The sequence below is a fragment of the Tenrec ecaudatus genome, chromosome 1 (genome assembly GCF_050624435.1).
Source record: "Tenrec ecaudatus isolate mTenEca1 chromosome 1, mTenEca1.hap1, whole genome shotgun sequence".
Lineage (NCBI taxonomy): Eukaryota > Metazoa > Chordata > Mammalia > Afrosoricida > Tenrecidae > Tenrec > Tenrec ecaudatus.
The window spans coordinates 142927935-142949840 of record NC_134530.1 but is presented as its reverse complement, the minus strand read 5'-3'; the positions used below and the strand labels follow the sequence as shown (position 1 = coordinate 142949840).

General features: G+C 48.2%; 1 protein-coding gene across 1 annotated transcript in view; it reads right to left on the bottom strand.

Moving 5' to 3' along the window:
- Positions 1-3152: 3152 nt before the first annotated feature.
- Positions 3153-21906, bottom strand: part of FNDC7 (fibronectin type III domain containing 7) — a 37828-nt gene continuing 19074 nt past the window's right edge. Inside the window, exons 8-12 of the mRNA XM_075540281.1 lie at positions 21272-21526; positions 20340-20594; positions 18592-18852; positions 14893-14922; positions 3153-5451 (exon numbers count right to left, since the gene is read on the bottom strand). Coding sequence (XP_075396396.1) covers positions 5420-5451; positions 14893-14922; positions 18592-18852; positions 20340-20594; positions 21272-21526 — 833 coding nt within the window. The 3' untranslated portion in view covers positions 3153-5419. The remainder of the gene's footprint in view (positions 5452-14892; positions 14923-18591; positions 18853-20339; positions 20595-21271; positions 21527-21906) is intronic.

Sequence of the window (21906 nt, the reverse complement as noted above, 5' to 3'; positions counted from 1 at the left end):
TTTCCTCCTCTGTAAAAAGGGAATCATATTTTTACCAACCTCAGAAGAGCGTGAAGAGAATGACTTTAGTCCAGACCAGCAATGCATGTAGCGTGCTTCGGCTGTGCTCCTGTTAAAGAAGCTGCCCTGATGTGCACTCGGGCTGCACCACAGAATCTTCTACGGGGTGCTGACCACAGCAACTCAGTATGAGAAGCTTCGCTACATGGCCATTTGGATTCCTGTGTCCTGGTATTTGTAGGACACGGGGATTCTCGTTCCAATGTTCTGGTCTCGTGGGGCTATAGATCCTGACCTTCCATTCCGCCTTCACCTTAGGCTCTTTGTGGCAGGCACCTCATCTGGTGTCAGTGTAAGGATTGAGAGTGTAGGAGTGGAGTTCAGGTTGTCAATCTGGAGATAGCCAATGGGACTTCTGTGTGGGCATGGCCTTCTCCTGAGAATTCTGGGAAATCTGGTAATTCCTTCCTCGAAGCAGGAGAAACTCTCTCTCTCTCTCTCTCTCTCTCTGCGACTCCCTGGGAGACATTGCAGAAGACAAGCCACATGGATGTAACCAGACCTTGGAAGTTGGAGAATCCACAGAGAGACTCCTGCCAGCACTGAGATGCTTACAATGCCACTGGACCCAAAGACTTTCTACCCACTGGCCTGTGATCATCCTGCATTTGGCTTCATTGCATGTGTTTTGTGAGTCTGAAGAGGACTTTCCAGACTGGTGTTGGACATATGGGCTAATATCGGACTTATAGACTTGATCTGGACTGGACTGGGATGTTTCTCAATGTCCAATTGCTCTTGTATATAAATCTTTTTCTTATACACATATGTGTGTCCATGGATTTGTTTCTCTAGTCTACCCAGACTAACACACTCTTTCACTGTTCCACACAGCTTTGGGCACAAATCTCTTAAGCGGTTACACTCTGTAAGAAACTGGGCTCAGCACGGAGCCTCACGTGGACCCTGGGCCACAGTTTAGAACCCTGACTCTGGTCTAGCCTGGGGTCGGCAAACTGCGGCTCTTGAGCCATATGCAGCTCCTTTGGTATTTACACGTGGCTCTGAAGTCAAATAGAAAATCTTAAAGGATATTATTCAGATAATGGTGATTTCTTTGTTTGTAAAAATATATTTATGTCTCTCAAGTAATTTTTATTTTAATTGTTGTGAGGTACAGGATTGGCTCCTCCACCTCAAATGTTTGCAGAACACTGGTTTAGACCATGGTGATTGTCCCGGCGGGGCTCGGAGACCTGTGAAGCCTGCTCTGACCCCCCCACCTACCCCCCCTCCCCAAGATAACCTCCCCAGTCATTCCTCACAGGCCGCACACAGCCTTCCGTCTCCTCAGCCTCCCGGAAAAGCTCACTCAGGCAAACCTTTTACGCTCTCTAACCCTGGACACCCAATGTTACTTGATGAACTTGTTAAAAATACATATTCCCAGGCCTGTCCCCACACCTACTGAATGACACACTCCCTGGGTGGTACCTGAGAACCTAGGTAAGTCATGAGTTTCCCAAGAGCTATTTGTGCACCTGCCCCAATTCCTGTCCACTCACTGACGTGTGGAACCAAAAATAAACTAAATTCAAACCTCCCCTGTGTATACTCTGTGATGTATCATCAAACGCTGGTTTTAGAGATTCGTGCCTTTGCTGCTAAACTGAAAGGTTGGTGGTTCAAACCCACCCGCCGCTTGGAGGGAGAAAGATGCAGTCGTTTGTATCTTCCATAAAGATACACAGCCTCAGAAATGCTGGGGAGCCGTTATTTCCCGCCCTATAGGGTTTTCGGAGTCAGAATCTACTGGAGAGTGGTGATGTCTCTGGTCTGTCTCCCCCTTGAGTGCAAACCCTCTGGGAGTGAGTGCCTGTCATCACTCTCACACAGTAAGTAGATAGCCTTCTGCTTTGGAGCATAATTTGATAGCGGGGAGTTAGTCCAGAAGAGGAAAGGAGACATAGAAAGATAAGTTCACCCTCACTCCCGTGCTTACCCCAAGCCTGAATTCATTCTCCAATTCTGCTTGGGCGGCATTTTACAGTTTCTCTTAACTGCAGACCTTCCTGCTTCCCAGAGAGACCTCTGAGTTGTAAACATATTACTCTCTCTCTGTTTGTGTGTGTGCACACAAGTCTTATTGGCACTATTTTAAAGGTAAATTTCCCAGTATTAGAAGGGTATTTTTCTAGGTACAATGGGTTATGTTATAGATCATTGCTTTTCCTGTTCAAAGATAAAAATAGCAATTTCCATCGAGGTGGGGACTTCGAGCAAAATGATTGAAGATCCTCCCGGCACCAGCTGCAGGTATGGTCAACTGCCTCCGTTGTAGGTTGTCCGTCCAGCTGAGGTCTGTGCTTCCAAGCCGGCAGCCCTGCCGCCCAGACTGTCCCACTGAGACTCTGGCTCTGGAAACCCTGTGAGCAGCTCGGTTTCTCTGCTCGTGAGTGAGGAAGGCATTTGTCACGACAGAGCGCCCGACAGCTGCTGTCGCCCAAGCTTTCCTGAAAACCAAGAGGAGACCTGTGACAACCACTGTCTTTGTGCAGGAAGCTTGGCTTCTTTAGGAGTGACCGTGCCAGGCCTGAGTGGTTGGCAGGCTCCAGGGCAAGGACTGGTGTCCATGAGCACTCTCATGAAGCTGGGTGTGCCGAATCAATAGTGTGTCTGTGAAATCTCAGAAAGAATTTCTGCAAAGCTGTCTTTCCATGTTTGCAGGACTTTCCCTGTGTGCTGGCACAGTGCTGTGACGAGGGTTGGTTTTGCCTACTGCACTAACTCATAGAGTCACGCGTGTGTCCCCCCACTCCATACCACCTCCAGCACCAGACCATAGAGAATCTGGAGCAATGTTTAATATCCATTTTAATCTCCAGAGTAATTAGAATATCATTATAAATTGCTTACATGCTATATGTCTTAGATTCTATCAATACTTTAGTACAATGTGTAGGAATCCCGGCGGCACAGTAGTAATGCGTTGGGCTGCTAACTGCAAGGTCTACAGTTTGAAACCACCTGCTGCTCTGAGGGGGAAAGATGAGTCTTTCTATTCCTGTAAAGAGTTACAGTCTCAGAAACCCAACGGGATGGGTCTACCCTGTCCTGCAGAGTCACCATGAGTTGCAATAGACTTGGTGGCAGTGAGTTTAGTTTGGTAGTTTTGGTAGTGCAATTGATTACTTAATATGACTCTTCTAGCCATAATCTTTGTCGCTTCTGCCAAATGACTTTTTCCTGGATGGCCCTCAGTAAGAGCACACGGGGGGAGATGCCAACATAATTATATGATTTAATCGTGACTCTAAAAACATGGAACTCCAAAATGGGAATTGGGCCATTTTGACATCCTGCTAGGTATAAAACGGGCAACTTTAGGAGCATGAAGGGGAGACAATCACAGCCATGCAGAATGATGGATTCAGGAATGGAGTGTGTCCTTTGGACCCCAGGATCCCTGTGCATTCAACCTCCTCAATCCAGGGACAGAAACTGGGAGAGCAGGGGAGCAGGGGTGGGAGGTGAGAGGTGGACACAGGAGAACCAAGGGCCAGAGCATGAGACAGAAAGGTGGACTTCCTAGTCCACAGAGAATGAAGCTGACTGCCTTTGGGCAGCAGGCTTACTTACGGAGTGGGGTACCTCTAGGTACTTAATCAGAGGCGCTAGGTTTGCTAATCCACTGAACTAGAGCCACTGTCAGGTTGGGGCTTATGGTGGGGTCAGGTGCTCTGGGATAGTGATGGGCAGCACTAAAATGGTTTTGTAACATTGTCTGAGCAGGGCAAAAGTTGTAGGACCACGTGGCTGAGGTCGAGGACCACAGAACACAGCCGAGGGGAGGCCAAAAGAATGGTATGCTGAACACATCTCGCTTGAAGTTTTTTAAAAAGAAGAAAACAAAATTGCAGTGAAAGAACCCATTCCAATGGATGACCACCCTATGGGACGGGGTTGAACCCCTCCTGTGAGTTTCCATGACTGCAGCTCCTCTGATGAACCCCATGCCCACGAGTGTCGTCTGTGAGCTCTGTGTGGCCTTTGCTCTCAGAGGAGAGCGTGCTGTGGAACGTCCCCAGCTGGTGTCAGAATTGGTAAGGGAGGGTGAGGATGGAGGCACATCTGACCTCAGCGTCCTGGGAATCGGCCTCAGGCAGCTGATAGGAGTACTTCTCTCTCCCCTTGTGAAGCCCAAGGGGGTTCCAGGGCATCCCCACATTCTTTTCGCAAATATTTGCAACAAGCAATTGTTCTTCCACATGGAGTTACACTAGTTACAGGTTCAGTAACAAGAGAAGCTTTGAACTTCGACCCTCCTTTTACCTCCGACTTCATTATCAAAAGTTCGTGGCTCCCGATTCTATCGACCACAGTGTTGTCGCTAAAGCGCCAGAAAACTTGACAAGGTCAGCGACTATAAAAACACCGGGGAACAATCACCCGTCTGTGCTCCGAAGGACAGCATTTGCTCAGGGTGGAAGCAGGACCAGATAAGAAAGCCGGGCAGAGGGAAATGGGAAATGGCGAGGAAGTGAGAAGAATGCTTCCCCATTGTGGGGGTCGCAGCCCACGTTGCAAAACAACATGGGCAGGAGTTGACCAGCGGAAAGCCAGCCAATCTGCTCTGTAAACCTTCACTGAGACGACAGGGAGACAAAGCACCAGCGGCAGTGAAGTCCCGGGTCTTGGCTGGGAGTGTACGTGCACCCGGAAACCACGGGACTGGAGCATGCTGGTCACTGGGTCCTGCGGACAACTCCGATGAGTGCATGGGAAGATCCGAAAGGCAAATGAACATGAACCTCAAACCAAACTCCTGGGGAGCCTACAGAACTCCTGTGGGTTCCCGAGACTAGATGGGGCTTATCAATAAGCATATTGATACATGTACGGGCTTGGGAAAATGTTTGTGGTATAACTACAGGGATCTTCTTGTAAAAAACAAACAAACAAATTCCTGTGTAAAAGCTACACAAATATTTTATAGGCAGTCATTTTGGTGTCATTCCACAAGCCCACACCTCTCTGGCGAAGGCACTGTGGGCTCACTCGCACGGCAACATTCCAGGCAGGGCACATTTTGGGGTTCTGGGTCCATTTCTCTCCAGAGCCGCGATCGCCGCTGCAGAGCTTGGAGAGCGGCCACCCTTGTCCTTGTCTTTGTCCTTGACCTCTCGCAGTGGAGTCCAGTTGTTCTTCTAATAGCCAATGGCATTTGTTTCTATGCAGAGGCTTTTTGTATGCTGATCATTTCCAGCTCTAATCACTAACAATGGAGACAGCGCTGCAAACGCTGTGAGAAGAATCAACACGTGTCATTCTTTCCCTGTGGAATCACGGGGGTTCCATTAGAATTGCTCACTTGTCAAGCTCTTGCTTTTGTTTTCACTTCTGATCCAAGGCTCACGTGTCATTCTGCATTTCTCTTCCCCCTGTAAATCACTGGCGATGGCAAGGAAGCAGAGAGGCAGAAAGATGCAGTCAATAAGCATAAATGGTCTTTTACAGAAGAAAATCATGTCCTCAGCTTCTCTGAGATTCATATCAGTCCTCTGATTGGACATGCGGTATTAACAGTACTTCACAGCAAGTACACGGGAAATCAAGACCATCTGAGCTCTCTGGGGGCGGCGGGCGTAGTGGTCTGCATATTGGACTCCTAGCCACTAAGTCAGTGTTTCAAATCCACCAGTCACCAGTAGAAAAATGTGTCCTGTGTCCTTAAAGATTTGCAGCCTCAAAACGCACAGGAATCAGAATCAACTCGATGGCAGTGATTTTGGATTTTGTTAGGAATGTTTGAAGGGCAAGAAGAAATGATCAGCCGTTTCTAACCAACCAAGTGATCTTTCTCCTGCTTCATGAAATGAATCCTCCCAAAGAGTCTCTCATCGAGGTCAGGCTAGGGATCTAGGTCAACTGCCAGGCCAAGTAGCGATGCTCCTTGGGGGAGCGCCAAAGTTCCATCCATGTGGGGAGTTGTTTAGGGAGGAGCATCAACATGTGCAACTGCTGAAGGAGGTGCATGGGAGACTTCCTAAAAGTTCCCCGGTTTGTGCAGGTGATACTGTAGCCCACACAATGGATACCCCCATGAAGTGACGCACACAGCCCTCCCTGTGTACCTCCCAATCAAACGGATTGTATTCCCCTTCCCTTCGAACCTGCATCCAAATTTCAGCATTGCAAGCTTCCTTGAATTACAGCCAGAGTTCTCAATTCAAGCTTCCTGAATGAGAGCCATCACACTCACACATTAGCAAGCACCAGAATCCCTTGGAGGCTTGTTAAAATCAAGATTCCTGGGCTCCCCTTCCCAGAATTTCTGAATCAGTAGATGTGAGATGAGGTTCTGGAAATTGCATTTCTCAGAAGTTCCTAGGCGATGCTTATGCTGTTAGTCCAGGGACCATGCATTGAGAACCCCTGACACTGGGAGAAATAAGGGTAAAATGCAAGCATCTTACTTGGAAATAGGGTCTTAGAATGCTAATAATGGGTACATCATTTGGACCTGTTTTCGAGAGACCAGCCTCTGGAAAAGGATGTCATGCTTGGTAAGGTGAAGGTCAACAAAAAAGAGGAAGATTGGCAATGAGATGGGCTGACACGGCGGCTGCAACAATGAGCTCAAACCTAAGAACAGATGTGAGGACGGCACGGGACCTGGCAGTGTTGCTCTCTTGCACGCAGGGTTGCACGCAGGTTGCTAGGGTGACTCAGGGTCACCTAAAAATAACAAAGTGTGACATGAACTTAACTGACCATGAATCAATAATCGCTACCACTGGCCCACATGGAGCCCAATAATTGATCTCTTGTTTAATCCTCATATATTTTGTAACCACTACTTGTCTGTCAGTTTGCCGTTTGGTAGCGGTTTGTGTGGTGCTGTGATGCTGGAAGTGATGTCACTGATATTTCAAACACCAGCAGGGTCGCACGACGTAAACAGGCTTCAGGGGAGCTTCTACAAAGAACAGATTATGAAGAAGAGGTGGGCTCACTTCTGAGGAATCCGCCTCAGAAAACCTTATGAATAGCAGCAGAACATTGTCAGAGATAGTGTCGATAGGTGAGGGCCTCAGGTTGGAAAACACTCAAAATACAAGTGAGGAAGAGCTACTTTCTCAAAGTCGAGCCAACCATAATGACAGCTCGAATAAAGCTTTTGGGATTTCATTTGCTGATTGGGAATGACTTGAAGTGAGAAGAAACCATTGAAGATATCGACTAATAATGGGAATATGGAATGTATGAAGTATGAATCTAGGAAGTTTGGAAACTGTTGAAAAATTAAATGGAATGCATGAAGATCAATATCCTAACTAGTGAACTGAAATGGACTGAGATTGGCCATTTGGAATCAGCAATCATATGGTTTAACTGTACCAGAAATGACAAATTTAGGGGGAAAGGCATCACACTCAACATCAAAAAAGGACATTGCAAGATCTATCTTGAAGTTCGATGCTGTCTGTGACAGGATAATATCTATACCCACACCAGGAGATCCAGCTAATACAACTATTACAAATGTATGCGCCAACCACTAAAGTTAGTGCTGAAGAAACCGGAGAATTCCACCAACTTCTTCTGTTTGAAATTGATCAAACACTTAATGAAGATGCATTGATAATTGGCGATTTGGAGGTGCAAGTTGGAAACAAGTTGGGATGTGCAAGTCGGAAGAAGGAAGACTAGTAGGAAAATAGAACCTTAGTTAAAGAAACGAAGCTGGAGATTGGATGATAGAATTTTTGAAAGATCGATGACTTCTTCATTGCTATTCCTTTTTGTTCAGCAACATAGATAGCAACTAGAGACGTGAACTTCTCCAGATGGAATACACAGAAGTCAAATTGACTACAGCTGTGGGGAGAGATCATGGAGAAGCTCAATATTAGCAGCCAGCGGCTCCAAACCAGGCCAGTGACCGGCCGTGGAACAGACCACCAGTTGCTTATCTGTACGTCCAGTTTGAAGCTGATGAAAATGAACACCAGTCCATGAGAGCCAAACTATGACCTTGACTATATCTGCACCCGAATTTTGAGAACATCTCAAGAACGGAGTCCACACACTGAACACTAATGACAGAAGATCTGATGAGCTGTGGGAGGACATCAAGAACATCATACATGAGGAAAGCAAAAGGTCGTCCAAAAGCCAAGAAAGAAAGGAAGGATCCCAGAAGAGGCTCTGAAGCATTTAGTAAAGTAGCTGAAGCAAACGGACTAAGTGTGAAGTAAAAAGGCTAAACAAAAAAGTCACAGGGCAGCTTGAGAAGACAAAGGATAATAGGATCATGAAACGTGCAAAGACCTGAGAGCACCAATAGAGGAAGACCTTACCTGGAAAAGATGTGCTGAAAGAACTGAACAAAGAACTCAAACCTCGAGTGGCAATATTGAAAGATTCTCTGAGGAAAATATTGAATGAGGAAAACTCCAACAACAACTGCAAACAAATTCATTGCCATCGAGTCGATCCAACTCACGGTGACCCGAGAGGACAGAGAGGAACAGTCGCCTGGGTTTCTGAGACCGAAAATCTACTCGCGGGAGCGGAAAGCCTTCTCCTTCTCCCCTGGAGCTGTCCACGACTTCACATGGCTGACCTTACGGTCAGCAGCCCTTCCCACAACCCCCGGGCTTGCTTTGGCGGCACGCATGCTAAAACAGAATGATGGAGGCAGCGTCAAAGCAAGATGGGAGGAACACACCATGTCGCTGTCCAAACAAGAATGGTGGGTATTTGATCCAGGGCCAGTGGCACTGCAGGAAGACGTCCAAGCTGCTCTGAGGCATTAGCCAAAAACAAGGCTCTAGGAATTGACAGGAAGCCAAGGGAAACGGTTCAGAAAGCGGAGGAAGCACCGGATACACTCCCTGGCCTGTGCCAACAGACTAGAAGAGATCCAGATTTGTACCCATTCCAGAGAGAGGTGACCCAACAGAATGTGGACATTCTAGAACAATATCATTAATATCACACACAAGTAAAACTTGACTGACAATCATGACACAATGATTCCGGCGGTCTATTGACAGGCAGTGGCCAGAAATTCAAACCAGCTTCAGAAGGGAATGTGGCATGAAGGATATTTCAGATGTTAGTTGGATCTTGACTCAAAGCAGAGAATACCAGAAAGATGCTAACTTGTGTTTCATTGACTACAGAAAGGTATTTGCCTACGTGGATCATAACAAATCACGGGTAGCATTGAGAAGAACGGATATCCAGAATTTCCTATACATGGACCAAGAGGCAGTCATGCAAATGGAACAAGGGCATACTGCACGGTTTAAGATCAGGAAAGGTGTGCACCAGGGTTGTCTCCTCCCCCACACTTATTCAATGTACATGCCGAGCAAAAAATACAGACACAGCATCAGGATAGCTGGACGGCCTATCAACCACCCAGGATGCATTTATGAAATAATCTTTCTTGCTGAGAACAAAAAAAGACTTGACACATTTGCTCATGAAAATCTTGCACCCTTCAGTATGGATTGCAATTCACTGAAAAGGCATACAACATTCTCACAACTGGACCAATAAGTAGCATTATGATAAATGGTGAAAATATTGAAGTTGTCAAGGATTTCATTTTGCTTGGATGGGAGCAGTAGTCAAGGGATCGAATGGCATGTTATATTAGGCAAGACCTCTTCAAAGTGTTGAAGAGCCAGGATGTGGACTAAGGTGTGCCTAATCCAAGCCATACTATTTTCAGTTGCCTCATATGCATGTGAAAGTTGGACACGGAATAAAGAAGACCGAAGAAGAATCAATGTTTCGGAACTACGGTGCTGGAGAAGAACATTGAAAGTATCATGGACTGCCAAAAGAATAAACTGGTCTGTCTTGGAAGTAGAGCCAACATGCTCTTAGAAGTGAGGATGAGGGGACTTCATCTCACATACTTTATTACCAGGAGAAATCAGTTTCTGGAAACAGATGTCATATTTGGTAAAGTCGAAGGGCAGTGAGAAACGAGAAGACCCGCAATGAAATGGGTTCACACTGTGTCTTCAACAGCGGCCTCAAAGTTAACCACAATTGCGAGGATGCCGCAGGGCCCGGTGATGTTTCATTCTGTTGTGCACTGGGTCCCTACGAGTCAGTAGGAACTTCTGACAACAGCCTCCACTCATGTGGTTGAGGATTCTACTTTAAGAGAAGGGCAGATTTCAGGCTGAAGACTGAGCCTTGCTTAGGAAAGAGGAGCAGTGAGAAGCTGTATTCTAGAGAGACAAAGTAAGAGGAGACTAGCGACCTACACAGAGTAGTACTTCTAGCACCTGGCATGCATCGGAATCTCCTGAGAATTTGATAGAAATACAAACACCCGCGTCTTATCCTATCTCAAGCAGCCTGGGCCTGGGCCTCGGCCTCCTTCATTAGCTCTCCGGGTGATTCTGGCACGCACCCTGAAGTTTGAGAACTACTACCCAGTGCTTCTGAAACCTGAAAATGAACACAAAACCACCCGGGGATCCTGCAAATTCTGGTTTAGTAGGTCAGGGTGGGGCCAAGAGTCTACATTTTTAACAAGCTCTCTGGTGAGGTAGTCAGTGCCTCTGGCGACGTCAGTGCTTCTGGTGACCGTTTGGTCACATGCTGAATAGCAAGGTCCTAGAGTGCTAGTTTGAAAGCATTTCTTCTTTTGAAGGCAATAGGGCTCTTTAATAAGAGCTTAGGTAGGCCCATGCACAGTGCATGACTCCTTTCTCCTAGGTATGCCCAAGGCACTTCTATGAGCCCTCTGTAAGTCACAACCAGAAGAACCCACAACCATCAGGTCTCTTCGGACGCATAGTGGCCCTGGTAGGGTCTGCGAGGCTGCAAACCGTTGCTGGCATAGATAAGCTCATCTTTCTCCCAAGGAGCTGCTGGTTGTTTAGCAGAGCAGCGTTTACCCAACAGCACCGCCAGGGATCCTCTTTCCCTCAGTTAAAACCCTTTCCAACTCTGGACACAGCTTCTGAGAAAGCAGACCGAGGCCCATGTCCATTTCATTGAAGATCAGGCCTCCTAGGACCAGGCCACCGGTACACGGGGTCTCACTCACTGCCATCAAGTTGATTCCAACTCTTAGCCACCCTATAGGACCCCGTGGGTTTCTGAGACTGGAATCATCACGGGAGTAGAAAACCTCATCGTTTTCTTGCACGGCTGCTGGTCGTTTCAAACTATTAACCTTGAAGTTAGTAGCCGAATGCACAGCCTATTATACCACGAGGGCTCCTTCTGCTCTGGGAGATGTTTCAAGTACAGATCCACTCTGGGATCATTTACAAGGTTCCTCACCGTATGGTTTGTATAATCCCTGTTTCCCCGGGTCACTGGAAACGTGAACCCTTCACAAACGTGCTGTGACTGCTGGCCGGTGCTGGTTTCAGGCCTGCAGGTGGGCAGCAATGGGAACGTGTGTGTCTTGCTGTGTCCAGATGATTAGTGGACTGGGAGAAGAAGGGCGTCCAAGCGAGAGCAGGCAATGGAAAGAGAATCCAGACCAAGTCCCTGCTGGTGACAGGAAGGGCTGGCTGAGCAGGCGCGGCCTTGTCGTGGGGGCTTTACGGGAAGAAGTCTTCATTTCCACTCGCGCCATATCTGACTGGCATGGTCTGTAGATTGGGACACACACACACACACACACACACACACACACACACACACACTTCCATGTGGTCATCTCCACAGTAGCCACTCTGGGACATGCAGAATCGCCTGGCAAGTATGCACCCTGGGTACATACTGAGGAAGCAGGGGGGTGGGGGGGGTTCTCCTCACTGCAAATCCGCTTTCAGCACCCCTTCCCTCCTCTGGCCACGCACACCCATCCCGCGAAGCAGGCAGCAGGCAGCTCACTGCTGACTGCCACTGGCGTCTGACAGTGGAATCAGACCAGTAGCTTGGACCCCACTGTCACCACCGGGACCTGTGACAAACGCTGTCTCGGACCTTTCCCAGACCTGCCCCGGAGAATCCGCACTGTGACTGGGGCCATGGGCAATCCGAGAGAGAAGCCCTCTGCCTTGCTGCAGTTGTGAGGAGCTTTGAAGGGTCGCCAGTGCTTGTGGGATCTTGGGGTGGCTCCCAGGTACAGGCAAGGTGGGACCCACTCTCTGAAGGAAGTTACAAACATCCGAAGTGTACTTGCCCTTGAATGTGATGTAAATTTGCCCTCAACTGGTCACAAACCCACTCCTACTCACAAGGACATTACGAAAAGGACATGGTGCTTGGTAAAGTAGAGGGCATTGAAAAAGAGGAAGACCTTCCACGAACGGAATGATTGACACCTGGCCGCAGAAGAACAACTGTGAGGATGGACCGGGCAGGGTCGCTGTGGGTCGCAACCAACTCCCGTCGGACAACAGCAACAACGCACAGCGAATCCCCTTCACTTGCTGCAAACGCAGCTGATATGCCGTGGAGACCAGCTCTGCGGCTCTTCTTGCTGCATCCTGCTGCCATCAAGTTGATTCTGCTCTTGTACATGTTTCCAGAGACTGTCGTCTTTCGTCCTCAGAGGGGCTGGTGGCTAGAACTTCAGCCACAGTGTCACCAAGACTAATTTCTTGAGTTAAAAATCCACTGCCATCAAATGGATTCTGACTCAGAGTCAGACGATCTCAAAGCCAAACTGACTGCTACCGGGTCAGCTCTGCCTCATAGAGACCTTGGCTCAACTTGTAACCTGATATTCCACCAGGGCTCCTTGGTGACGGTACTAATCCACTGCCTTTGAGCCAATTCGGACTCAGCAATCCTAGGTCAGCGCAACATGATTCTGTGGGTTCCTGAGGTTGTACATTTTCATGGGGACAGATAGCCTCATCTTCCTTCCATGGTGCTGCTTGTGGGTTTGAACTACTGACCTTTTGGTTAGAGGTCCAACTCAAAACTCATTACACCACCAGGACTCCCACACTCCACCTCTACAGTGTTATTGGCACATAATCCACATATCATACAATTCACTAGTTTAATCACATCAAGAAGAGTTGTACAATCCTCAGCACAGTCAATTCTGAAACATTTTCTTCATTCTTGTACTCACATTATTAGCTCCCCTTTTCCCCCCAACCTCCTCTGCCATAACCCCGAAGGACCATTAATCCAGTTACTGTCTCTATAGATTTACCTATCCTGGATTTCATCTACAGAAAAACGTTAAATCAACAACAACAAAACAAATAAGAAAAACAAAACAGATAAAACGTCAATCAAAAAGAAAGCAGAAAACATTAAAAACTAGAACAAATTTTAATGGATAAGGAAGATCAAATGATAGGGTGTTAAACTTGAACCTAGCTGCATCTGCAACAATCCAGTTTCCAATGTAGTTGCATGTTAACCAGGCTATTCACACCCCTGGGCCGTGGTCAGAGGGGATTCACCAGAGGCTTAATCCACATGTAGTTCCCCTTTCCTTTTTGTTCAATCAAAACAGCTTTAAAATTTAAAATGGGTCTACAGGGAGATCAATGGTAAGATAGGACATTTTAACCTAACTGCATTTGTCATGAGCGACTTTACAAGGCTCTCTGTCTGATAACTGAGCTACTCACATCTCTCAACTATGATCAGAGAAGATTCGCTGGAGAGTAGATTCACGTGGGGACCCTGAAAATGGATTTGGGGCTTCCACTGTCATCCATAACCATCTGCAAACCAAGTGTTCACAATGCAGGGCTTCTCGATGACCCTATCCTCACTGCGATGGAGTCGATCCCGACGCCCAGTAACCCTACACAGCAGAGTAGAACTGCCGCTGTGCATTTCCGAGACTGTGACTCTTCACAGGAGCACAAAGGCCTGTCTTTCTCCCTTGGAGCGGTTGGTGGTTGTAAACTGCTAACCCTGCAGATAGCAACCAAATGTGTAACCACCCTGCCACCAGGGCGCCCCACTTGGTGACCCTACTGTAAGGCTAAATATGCACATGTTCCAACTTCACCACAAATGTGACTTAAAGGACTTTTAGGAACCAACTGATCGCTTTCAAACCCGAATGAGGAATTCAGCAACTACTCCTCTGAGGAATATTTAGTTTCAAATGGACGAAAAAGTCTTTAGAATCTAAGAGAGTTTATCTTGTCTGGCAAATCTGGGGAGGTTCTATGATAAGGAAGAGGAGCTATGGAAAGAAACCAAACTTACTGGTTGGATGGTGACTGATGGGTCCTCTGAGACTATGGCCTTTAGTCACTCCTTAGGTCTGGAACTGAGCTCATCTCCATGGCTCCGCTTTCAGCCAAACCACAGACAGGTGTATAGAGGGAGTAATAACACTAGGGGGCTCTGCACATCTGATACTAACCAGCCATTTGAGACCTAAAGGGCAGCACTGAACCAAGAACTGCGTTCAGAGGGTTAGGAAATTTCGAAGGTGGAAATGTGAAGTACAGGGAGGAAGTGGGATGAGTGATAATTAAGGGAATCGCGGTGCATGAGATGAAACAAAGCATACAGGAATTGTTGAATGCAAAACCGATCATCTGCTCTGTTGACCATCACTACAGATTCACAAGAAAAAAATGTTGCTGTTTTTGAATGGGGGAAGTGGTAGGAACTCCTCACATCACAGAAAGAAATCGAGGCAATTTTGAAACGGATTTTACTAAGACATCCCAAAGTGCAACCGAAAAATACCCCCTAATTCATCCATGGAATGCCCTGGCGGCATAATGGCAATGCATGGCGCACTAACTGCGAAGTTAGCGGTTTGAACCAACAGCCACTTTGAGGGAGAAAGACAGGGATTCTTACTCCCATAAAAATTACAGTCTTGGAAACTCACAGGAGGAATTCTACCCTGTCTCATAAGTTTTGAATTTGAGTAATTCATCCATGAGAAAAGTGACTTACCCATTCCAAGTGTGCTTCCAGAGCAGGTTACTGTAAGAAATAAAAACACAAGCATTTAAAATATATTTATTGATATACACAAGATAATAAAGATACCACTGAAGAAAGAATAAAAGGAAAGTGAATCAAAGAATGATTAAAACCAGCCTGGGTGATTTAAAATCAACCACTACCCTGAGTTGACTATGACCTGTAGTGTCAAGAGTCAAGAGCCTCATCTTCCTCCCCCAGAGCAACTAGTGCTTTTGACCCATAGACCTCATGGTTAGCAACCCAACTAAGTAGCCACTTCAAAATAGCACTGTGACCTTGACCGAGTCACTTCCTCTCTCTGTGCCTCAATGTCTTAAAGTAAAGTAGTAGCAATGTAAGACTAATAATGTCACCTTCCCACGGCGAGTCAGAATCAACCCTACAACCAACCCCTTACAATCTCAACAACATGCGCCAACTACGATGAGCCGGGGAAATCACCGTTAGATTCCACACACTGGACTCACAGAAAGGTGGAGTGGTAAAATACGGGTGCCCTGCCGTCCTAAAGGAGTCCTGGGGACACGGTGTTGAGAGGAGAAAGGTGTGGCAGTCAGCATCTGTGAAGATTTCATAGTCTCAGAAACCCTATGGGGTCGCTCTGATCTGTCCCACAAAGTCTCTGTGAGTTGGAATCGATTCAAAGGGAACAAGTTCGCTTTGGGTTTGGTGGGGTCATAAGGAGGAGTCCCAGGGGCCATCGCTGAAGGAGTAGTGGCCAAAATGAAGTTCAATCCCTTTGTGACTTTGGACCGGAGCAAAAACCGGAAAAGGCATTTCAATGCACCTTCCCACGTTGGCAGGAAGATCATTTCTTCCCCTCTTTCCAAGGAACTGAGACAGATAGACAATGTTCGGTCCATGCTCATCCGCAAGGATGAGGAAGTTCAGGTTGTACGAGGACACAAAAAATGTCAGCAGACTGGAAAAGTGGTTCAGGTTTACAGGAAGAAATACGTCATCTACATTGAGCGGGTGCAGCGAGATCAAGCTCACGGCACCACTGTCCATGTGGGCACTCACCCCAGCAAGGTGGTCATGACGAGGTTAAAGCTGGACAAAGACCGCAAAAAGATCCTGGAACAGAAAGCCAGACCTCGCCAAGTAGGAAAGGAAAAGGGCAGATACAGGGAAGAATCACTTGAGAAGATGCAAGAGTAAAATGTCTTGTACACAACTTCCATTAAAACCGGCACATTGGAAAAAAAACAAAGAGGAGCCCTAATAGCACAGTGGTTCAAGCGCTCGGCTGCAAACAGAAAGGTCAGTGGTTTGAACCCACCAGGAGCTCCGCTAGAGAAAGATGGGGTGACTTACTTCCATAAAGATGCGCAGCCTGGAAAACATTACCACCAAACTTAAGAATCAACTTGACGGTCATGGGTGTGTTGGGGGGACAGAGCATGGGGACTCGTAGGAGAGGGAAGGAGCTAATCCAGTCTACATGAACTGGAGAAGTCTTCAGATAGGAAGAGAAATTTGGGCTGGTGATTCTCTAAGTGGAGGTGGGCAGCATTCCGGGTGTGGAGCAGAGCAACTTTTTGCTTGTGGTGGAGCTGAGCGGCAGTGTGTGTGCATTTGAGTGATTCCTTGTTACTGGACGGGAGAAGAGAACCCTCCAGGGAGGACGTTACAGAAGAGCCTAGAACAGTGCTGTCCAATATGGCAGCTGCACAGCAAAGCCAAGCAAACAGGGCGACATTTCATCCAGGACGTTAAGAGAGGCATTAAGGTTTTACCAGGACTCTATCACTTTCATCTCGGCCCAGGCTTCTGAGGCACATGCATACCCACGTGTGGCTACTGAGCTCTTGAAATGTTGCCGGCCTAGACTGAGATACTAGACATGTAAAATGCACACCAGGTTTCAAAGACTACCCTCCCCCGTACACACACACACAAAATAAAATTGGACTAATATGGGAAAGAAAAAGATACGTGGAAGATGTGATTTTAAAAAATCTATTGGTGACATGTTAAAACCATCCTGTTTGGGATATATTAGATAAAACAAACTATATTATTTAACTGAATTTCATATTTTTTCACTTTTAAAATGTAGCTACTATTACGAAAAACTGCGGAAGGCCTTGAATGTCTTGCTGAAAGAGCTCATTTTTCCTATGCAACAGTGGAAATCTTGAGGATAAAGGGAACGCAGTTGGATCGGTGTTCTGGAATAATAACTCCGGGGATAAACCAGGAGCTGGAGGGGAGGGGAAAAGATCGCTAGGACTGGCTCAGTGGTTAGAGACAAGGCGCTGAGGGTGTGGAGAATGGCCGTGCTGTGGAAATGAAGGGAAGCTGGATCTGATGAGCGAGATGGGCAGGGCAGGGTGCGGAGACATGTAGACAGGCGTGGGGAGGGTAAAGGAAGCTGACTCCAAGGGTTTCAACTTGTGTGTCTGAAACAAGGGTGACAAACGGAAAACCAGAAGCATCAGGAGAAGGGCAGGCATTCATGTTGGCTCTGGAGTGCCATCTTCAGGTAAAGGAGTCTAGGAAGAACAGCCTCAGAAGTCGAGAGCAGAGCCGAGGATAGAGGCTTGTGACCCTTGGAGTCCCTCAGTGCATCAGTTTATAATTTAGAGATAATAACATCTGTTAAGCCTACCTCAGAGGGCTAGTTTGAGCATTCGGTGAGATGTACAAATAGAAAACACTCAAGCAATGATCAAATCTGATAGAAACATGTTGGATTAGTGTTACTGAGCTGAAGGCTTCTCTGCCTACAGATCTCATCCTCACCCTCCAAAAACCTATTCCTGTTCCTTCCCATGGGCCACGCTTTGGGCCAGCTTGTTCTGTGTGGACACCCTCATGCAGACGAGGGATCTGACCGTGACAGGCAAGCATGGGCCACCACCCCTTCAGGAGGAACGGGCCTGGTTCCCTCACAGGAGCTTCTTTGGATCTCTGTGTCACCAACCAGGACTTGGACTCTTTAGATCCTGGTTAGCAGTAAAGGGCCGTGAGCCCATGTTTACGGCTCTTCTTGCGTCTATCTGCAAAGGGCCCGGGCTTCCTTTTATTGTAGAAAGATATGAAAACGATTCGACGGTGCCCCAGGTGAGGCAGCCGAGGAGGCTGGAGTCGAGAGCGGAGACTTGCTCACGGTGTTGTCAGCTTTGGAGAAAGGGCACTCGTTGACAGCTCTGCTCCGTGGCCACAGACTGCCCACCCATTCACATTTCCAAACCGCTGGTGACTTAGAAGGTCGGTCCTTTCGGGCCCTCCAACTCCTCCTCAGTCATAATTCACAATCTGAGACAATCAAGGTGCAAGCCCCTCCATTTCCAACACCCCAGGTGTCTCTCCCGATCGCCGCTAAGACCGTGTTTCCCCAACTCTCAAAGCAGATCTCCACTTCTAATGAGCTTTGCCAAGTAAGCAGCAAAGCATCCCCTCTGGACCACTTTCTACAGGGGAAGAGAAGGACCGAGAAGGTCAGGCATGTCCTCCCATCGAATAATACAACAAAGCTGTCAAATTCCAAAGCGGTGTGCCTCGCCACCCCCACCCGTCCCCGGAAGCCCGCAGCAGCAGCCAGGACGTTTCGGGCTCTTTTCAACCGTCCTAGGGAAGCACATAGGTGGTCACACTGAGTCTTATCCCACACATCTAGTTGGAGGTGGGTTTAAAATGAAAGGCCATAACTTGCTCTACCTGAATATATTTTTTTGGGACAGAAAGTAAGCTTCTGTCCCGTCTCGGCAACTGGAGAGACCATCACAGTATAGACATCTCCACAGGGGATCTCGGGGACGTCGCAGAAGCTGAAGCTGGAGCGTGGGGCACACGTGAAGACGCCCTTGGAACCATAGAGGTCAGTGCTGTAGTTGGCAGAGCCCCTGGAGGCTTGCCAGTAGATGCGGATGCCATTCGAGCCCAGCCGGTATAATTTCACCCCCAAAGGGCAGCAGGCACCTAAAGAACACAAGCGACCCCTTTATGACGACAGGGACCAATACTGCCAGCTGCTTCACAGTTGCTTCCAATTTAGGCTGATTGTTTCCAGAAGCAGATCTCCAGCCCTTTCTTCCCATCTGCCCCTGCTTGAACTCAGACTTGCAGCCTTTCAGGGAGCAGCTGCCCAGTGTTCACTGCTTGCACCCCTGGGGGACCTCATAGGGACACAAGATAAACAACCTACTGCAAAGCACAGGCACTCACTCACCGCCAGCGTGCCCGTCCCGACTCACGGTGACTTTATAGGGCAGAGTGGGACTGCCCCTGTGGGTTTCTGAGGCTGTTAACCTTTAGGGGAGTCAGCAGCCACACCTGACCAATGATCTCAGGAGATCACGATTAGCTGGGGGTGGGGGGGGTACCCAAATTCTCTCTACGGTGAGCCACGGTGTGTGGGTGGGTGGGTAAGCCTTTGTACTCTGGAACAATGGCGCGTCAAAAAGGCTCACACTGGCAGGCACACACTGTGCATGACTCAAATGTTATAAGTCAACTGCACAGAAACCTTGGCAAGATCCTGCATTTTACCCTAGTTACATGCCATTTTAATGGGATTAAATTTAACTATAATTAATTATAAACCTTAAAAAAACAGTTGCTATCATGTCAATTCCAACTCATGGCAAGCCCACGTGTGCTTGTGTAACACTGAGAGTTTCCAAGGACTGGTTTTTTTAGAGGTCCACGACCAGGTCTTTCTTCCAGCTGGACCCTCTGACTCTGTTAGCGTCCAGGGAGATAACTGTGCATGTCTCTCAGGGGTTCCTAGCGTAGCTTAGAACCCACCGCCATCGAGTCCATCCCAGCTCACATCAACCCCTGCGTGTTTCTGAGACTGTGGCTCGCTATAGGAGTAAATAGCGTCGCCTTTCTCCCTTGGAGCGGCTGGTGGTTTTAAACTGCTGGCCTTGTGGCTACACTGAGCTGTAAAAGGATCACTGGTGGCTTCGTGGGTTATGCGTTGAGCTACTAAGCTCAAGGTCAGCAGTTCATAAACCACCAACCGCTCCATGAAAGAAACACGAGGCTGTCCGTTCCTGTAAAGAGTTGCCAGCCTCCCAAACCCACGGGGCAGCGATACCCGCTCGGATAGGGTCGGAGCCAGGATGGACTCCATGGCCGGTGGAGTTTGTGCTTGAGTTTCTTCGAGCGTTTGTTTGGTCTTGGGAGGAGAGGGCTGGTCATTGAAAGATCAATGCTGCTGAGCTGGGTAGCAAGGGGCAGACACTTATGCAACAAGCAGAGAACCGAACCGTGCTGGTCCACGTTTCCAATGGGCTGGCCGCTTTTAAAAATGCTTGGCTGCTATCTAGTTCACACTACCCAGAGGTGCCCTGGCAAACCACGTCCAAACCACCAGCCCCTGAGAAGCCTGTGGAGCAGAGGTCTGCTCTGATAAGCCCGGGGTGTGACTGGCTGACGGCTAGCGTGGCGGATTCACTTACTGGAGGAGTAGTGTTGGAAGGTACAATCTGCAGTCAGCCCGGTGGCACTGACCGCTTTCACGGCCACGGTGGAATTGACACCACAGGTGATGCATCCCAGAAGGCAGTGGGTTTCACGGGTGTGGCACCTGGACTGTCCAGTGTGGGACCCCAGCATCGCCTCGTAGGTTTGGGCCCCAGCCCCAAGAGTCCAGCTCACGTTGATGACCGATTGGGTGACCTGCGTTACTGTCAAGCCTGCTGGACAACAGGGCACTGGAAGCGAGAAAAGAGCAGGCATCAGAACTAGATGCCAAAGGAGGGCAGTTTGTGGGGAAAACGCTACTTTGCCTGTGCCACTTGATAGCCTGAATTCTTGCGTTTTCAGAGAAAGATCTGGAAGAGCCCAGTCCAAGTCAGTTGATTTTGACTTGATCAGCTGATCAGCTGGGTCACGGGGCGGGGGTGGGGAGGGGACAGGAACTCAAAGGACTGGTCGGCAGAGTCAACTCTCTCCTTCATGCCAAATTCGCTGCCCTCGAGGCAATTCTGACTCACAGAGAACCTGTAGGTCAGGGGAGAAATCCCCCACCCCCGCCCCGCCCAGGGCTTCTGAGACTACAGCCCCGTCTTTCTCCTGCAGAGCTGACGGCTTTGGACGGCTGACCTGGGGGTTCTGCAGCCCAGTGAGTGATCACAACACCACCGGGCTCCCTCCTTAGACGCAAGTGGTTGTGAATCCATCAGCATCTCCTGGGTGTCAGTGTACACCACCCGGGTGCAGATGTGGAAAGTTTTCTTTAATAGATTTCATATAATAGATTTCTATATAATAGAAATATAATCATTTTCATATAATAGATCTACCACACTGAGGGCTGCTCCAACCAGAAAATTCACATCTGAAAACACTTCCCAAGGCCTCAGCTGTCCCGGCTGGTGGGTCTACGCACCCGTTTCCAGGGGCACACTGTAGCTTGGCAGGCTGCGGCCGGCCTGGGTTTCCGCCATGGCGGTGATGGAAAAGTCTGAGCCGCAGGGCAGGCCGGCCAGGGTGCAGGTCTCTCCCGGGCTGCGGCACTCATACAGCCCTTTCTCCCCGAGGGCGGTCACCGTGTACGTGGCGTTGTCATTCGTGGATCGCCAGTGCACATGAACCGTGGAGAACGTGTCCTTCGAAACACTCTTTATTTCAGGGCTGCAAGGAGCTAAGAGATTTGAGACACTGAGTGGAAAGCGCGGGGGTCAGAAAATATGACAAATGACATTTGGTCTCAAGCTGAACTGTCCTCCCCCCTTAGCCTGCGTGTCATTACCTTCCACAAACCAGGCATGTAGGCCCAACTCACAGGACCCGTGTGCAGAAGATTGTTGACGCAAACTTATGGAAATGGGTTTTTGGAGTGTTGGACTACCTGGGACATGTTTGTGTTCTCTAATTTTCCCAAACTGTTTTATTGGCACTTAATCCACGTACCACACAATTCAATATTTCAGTCATATCAAGAAGGGTTGTACAATCATCACCATGATCAATTTTAGAATATTTTCTGCCCCCCACCTCCACCTCACCCCCATGGTTAAATAA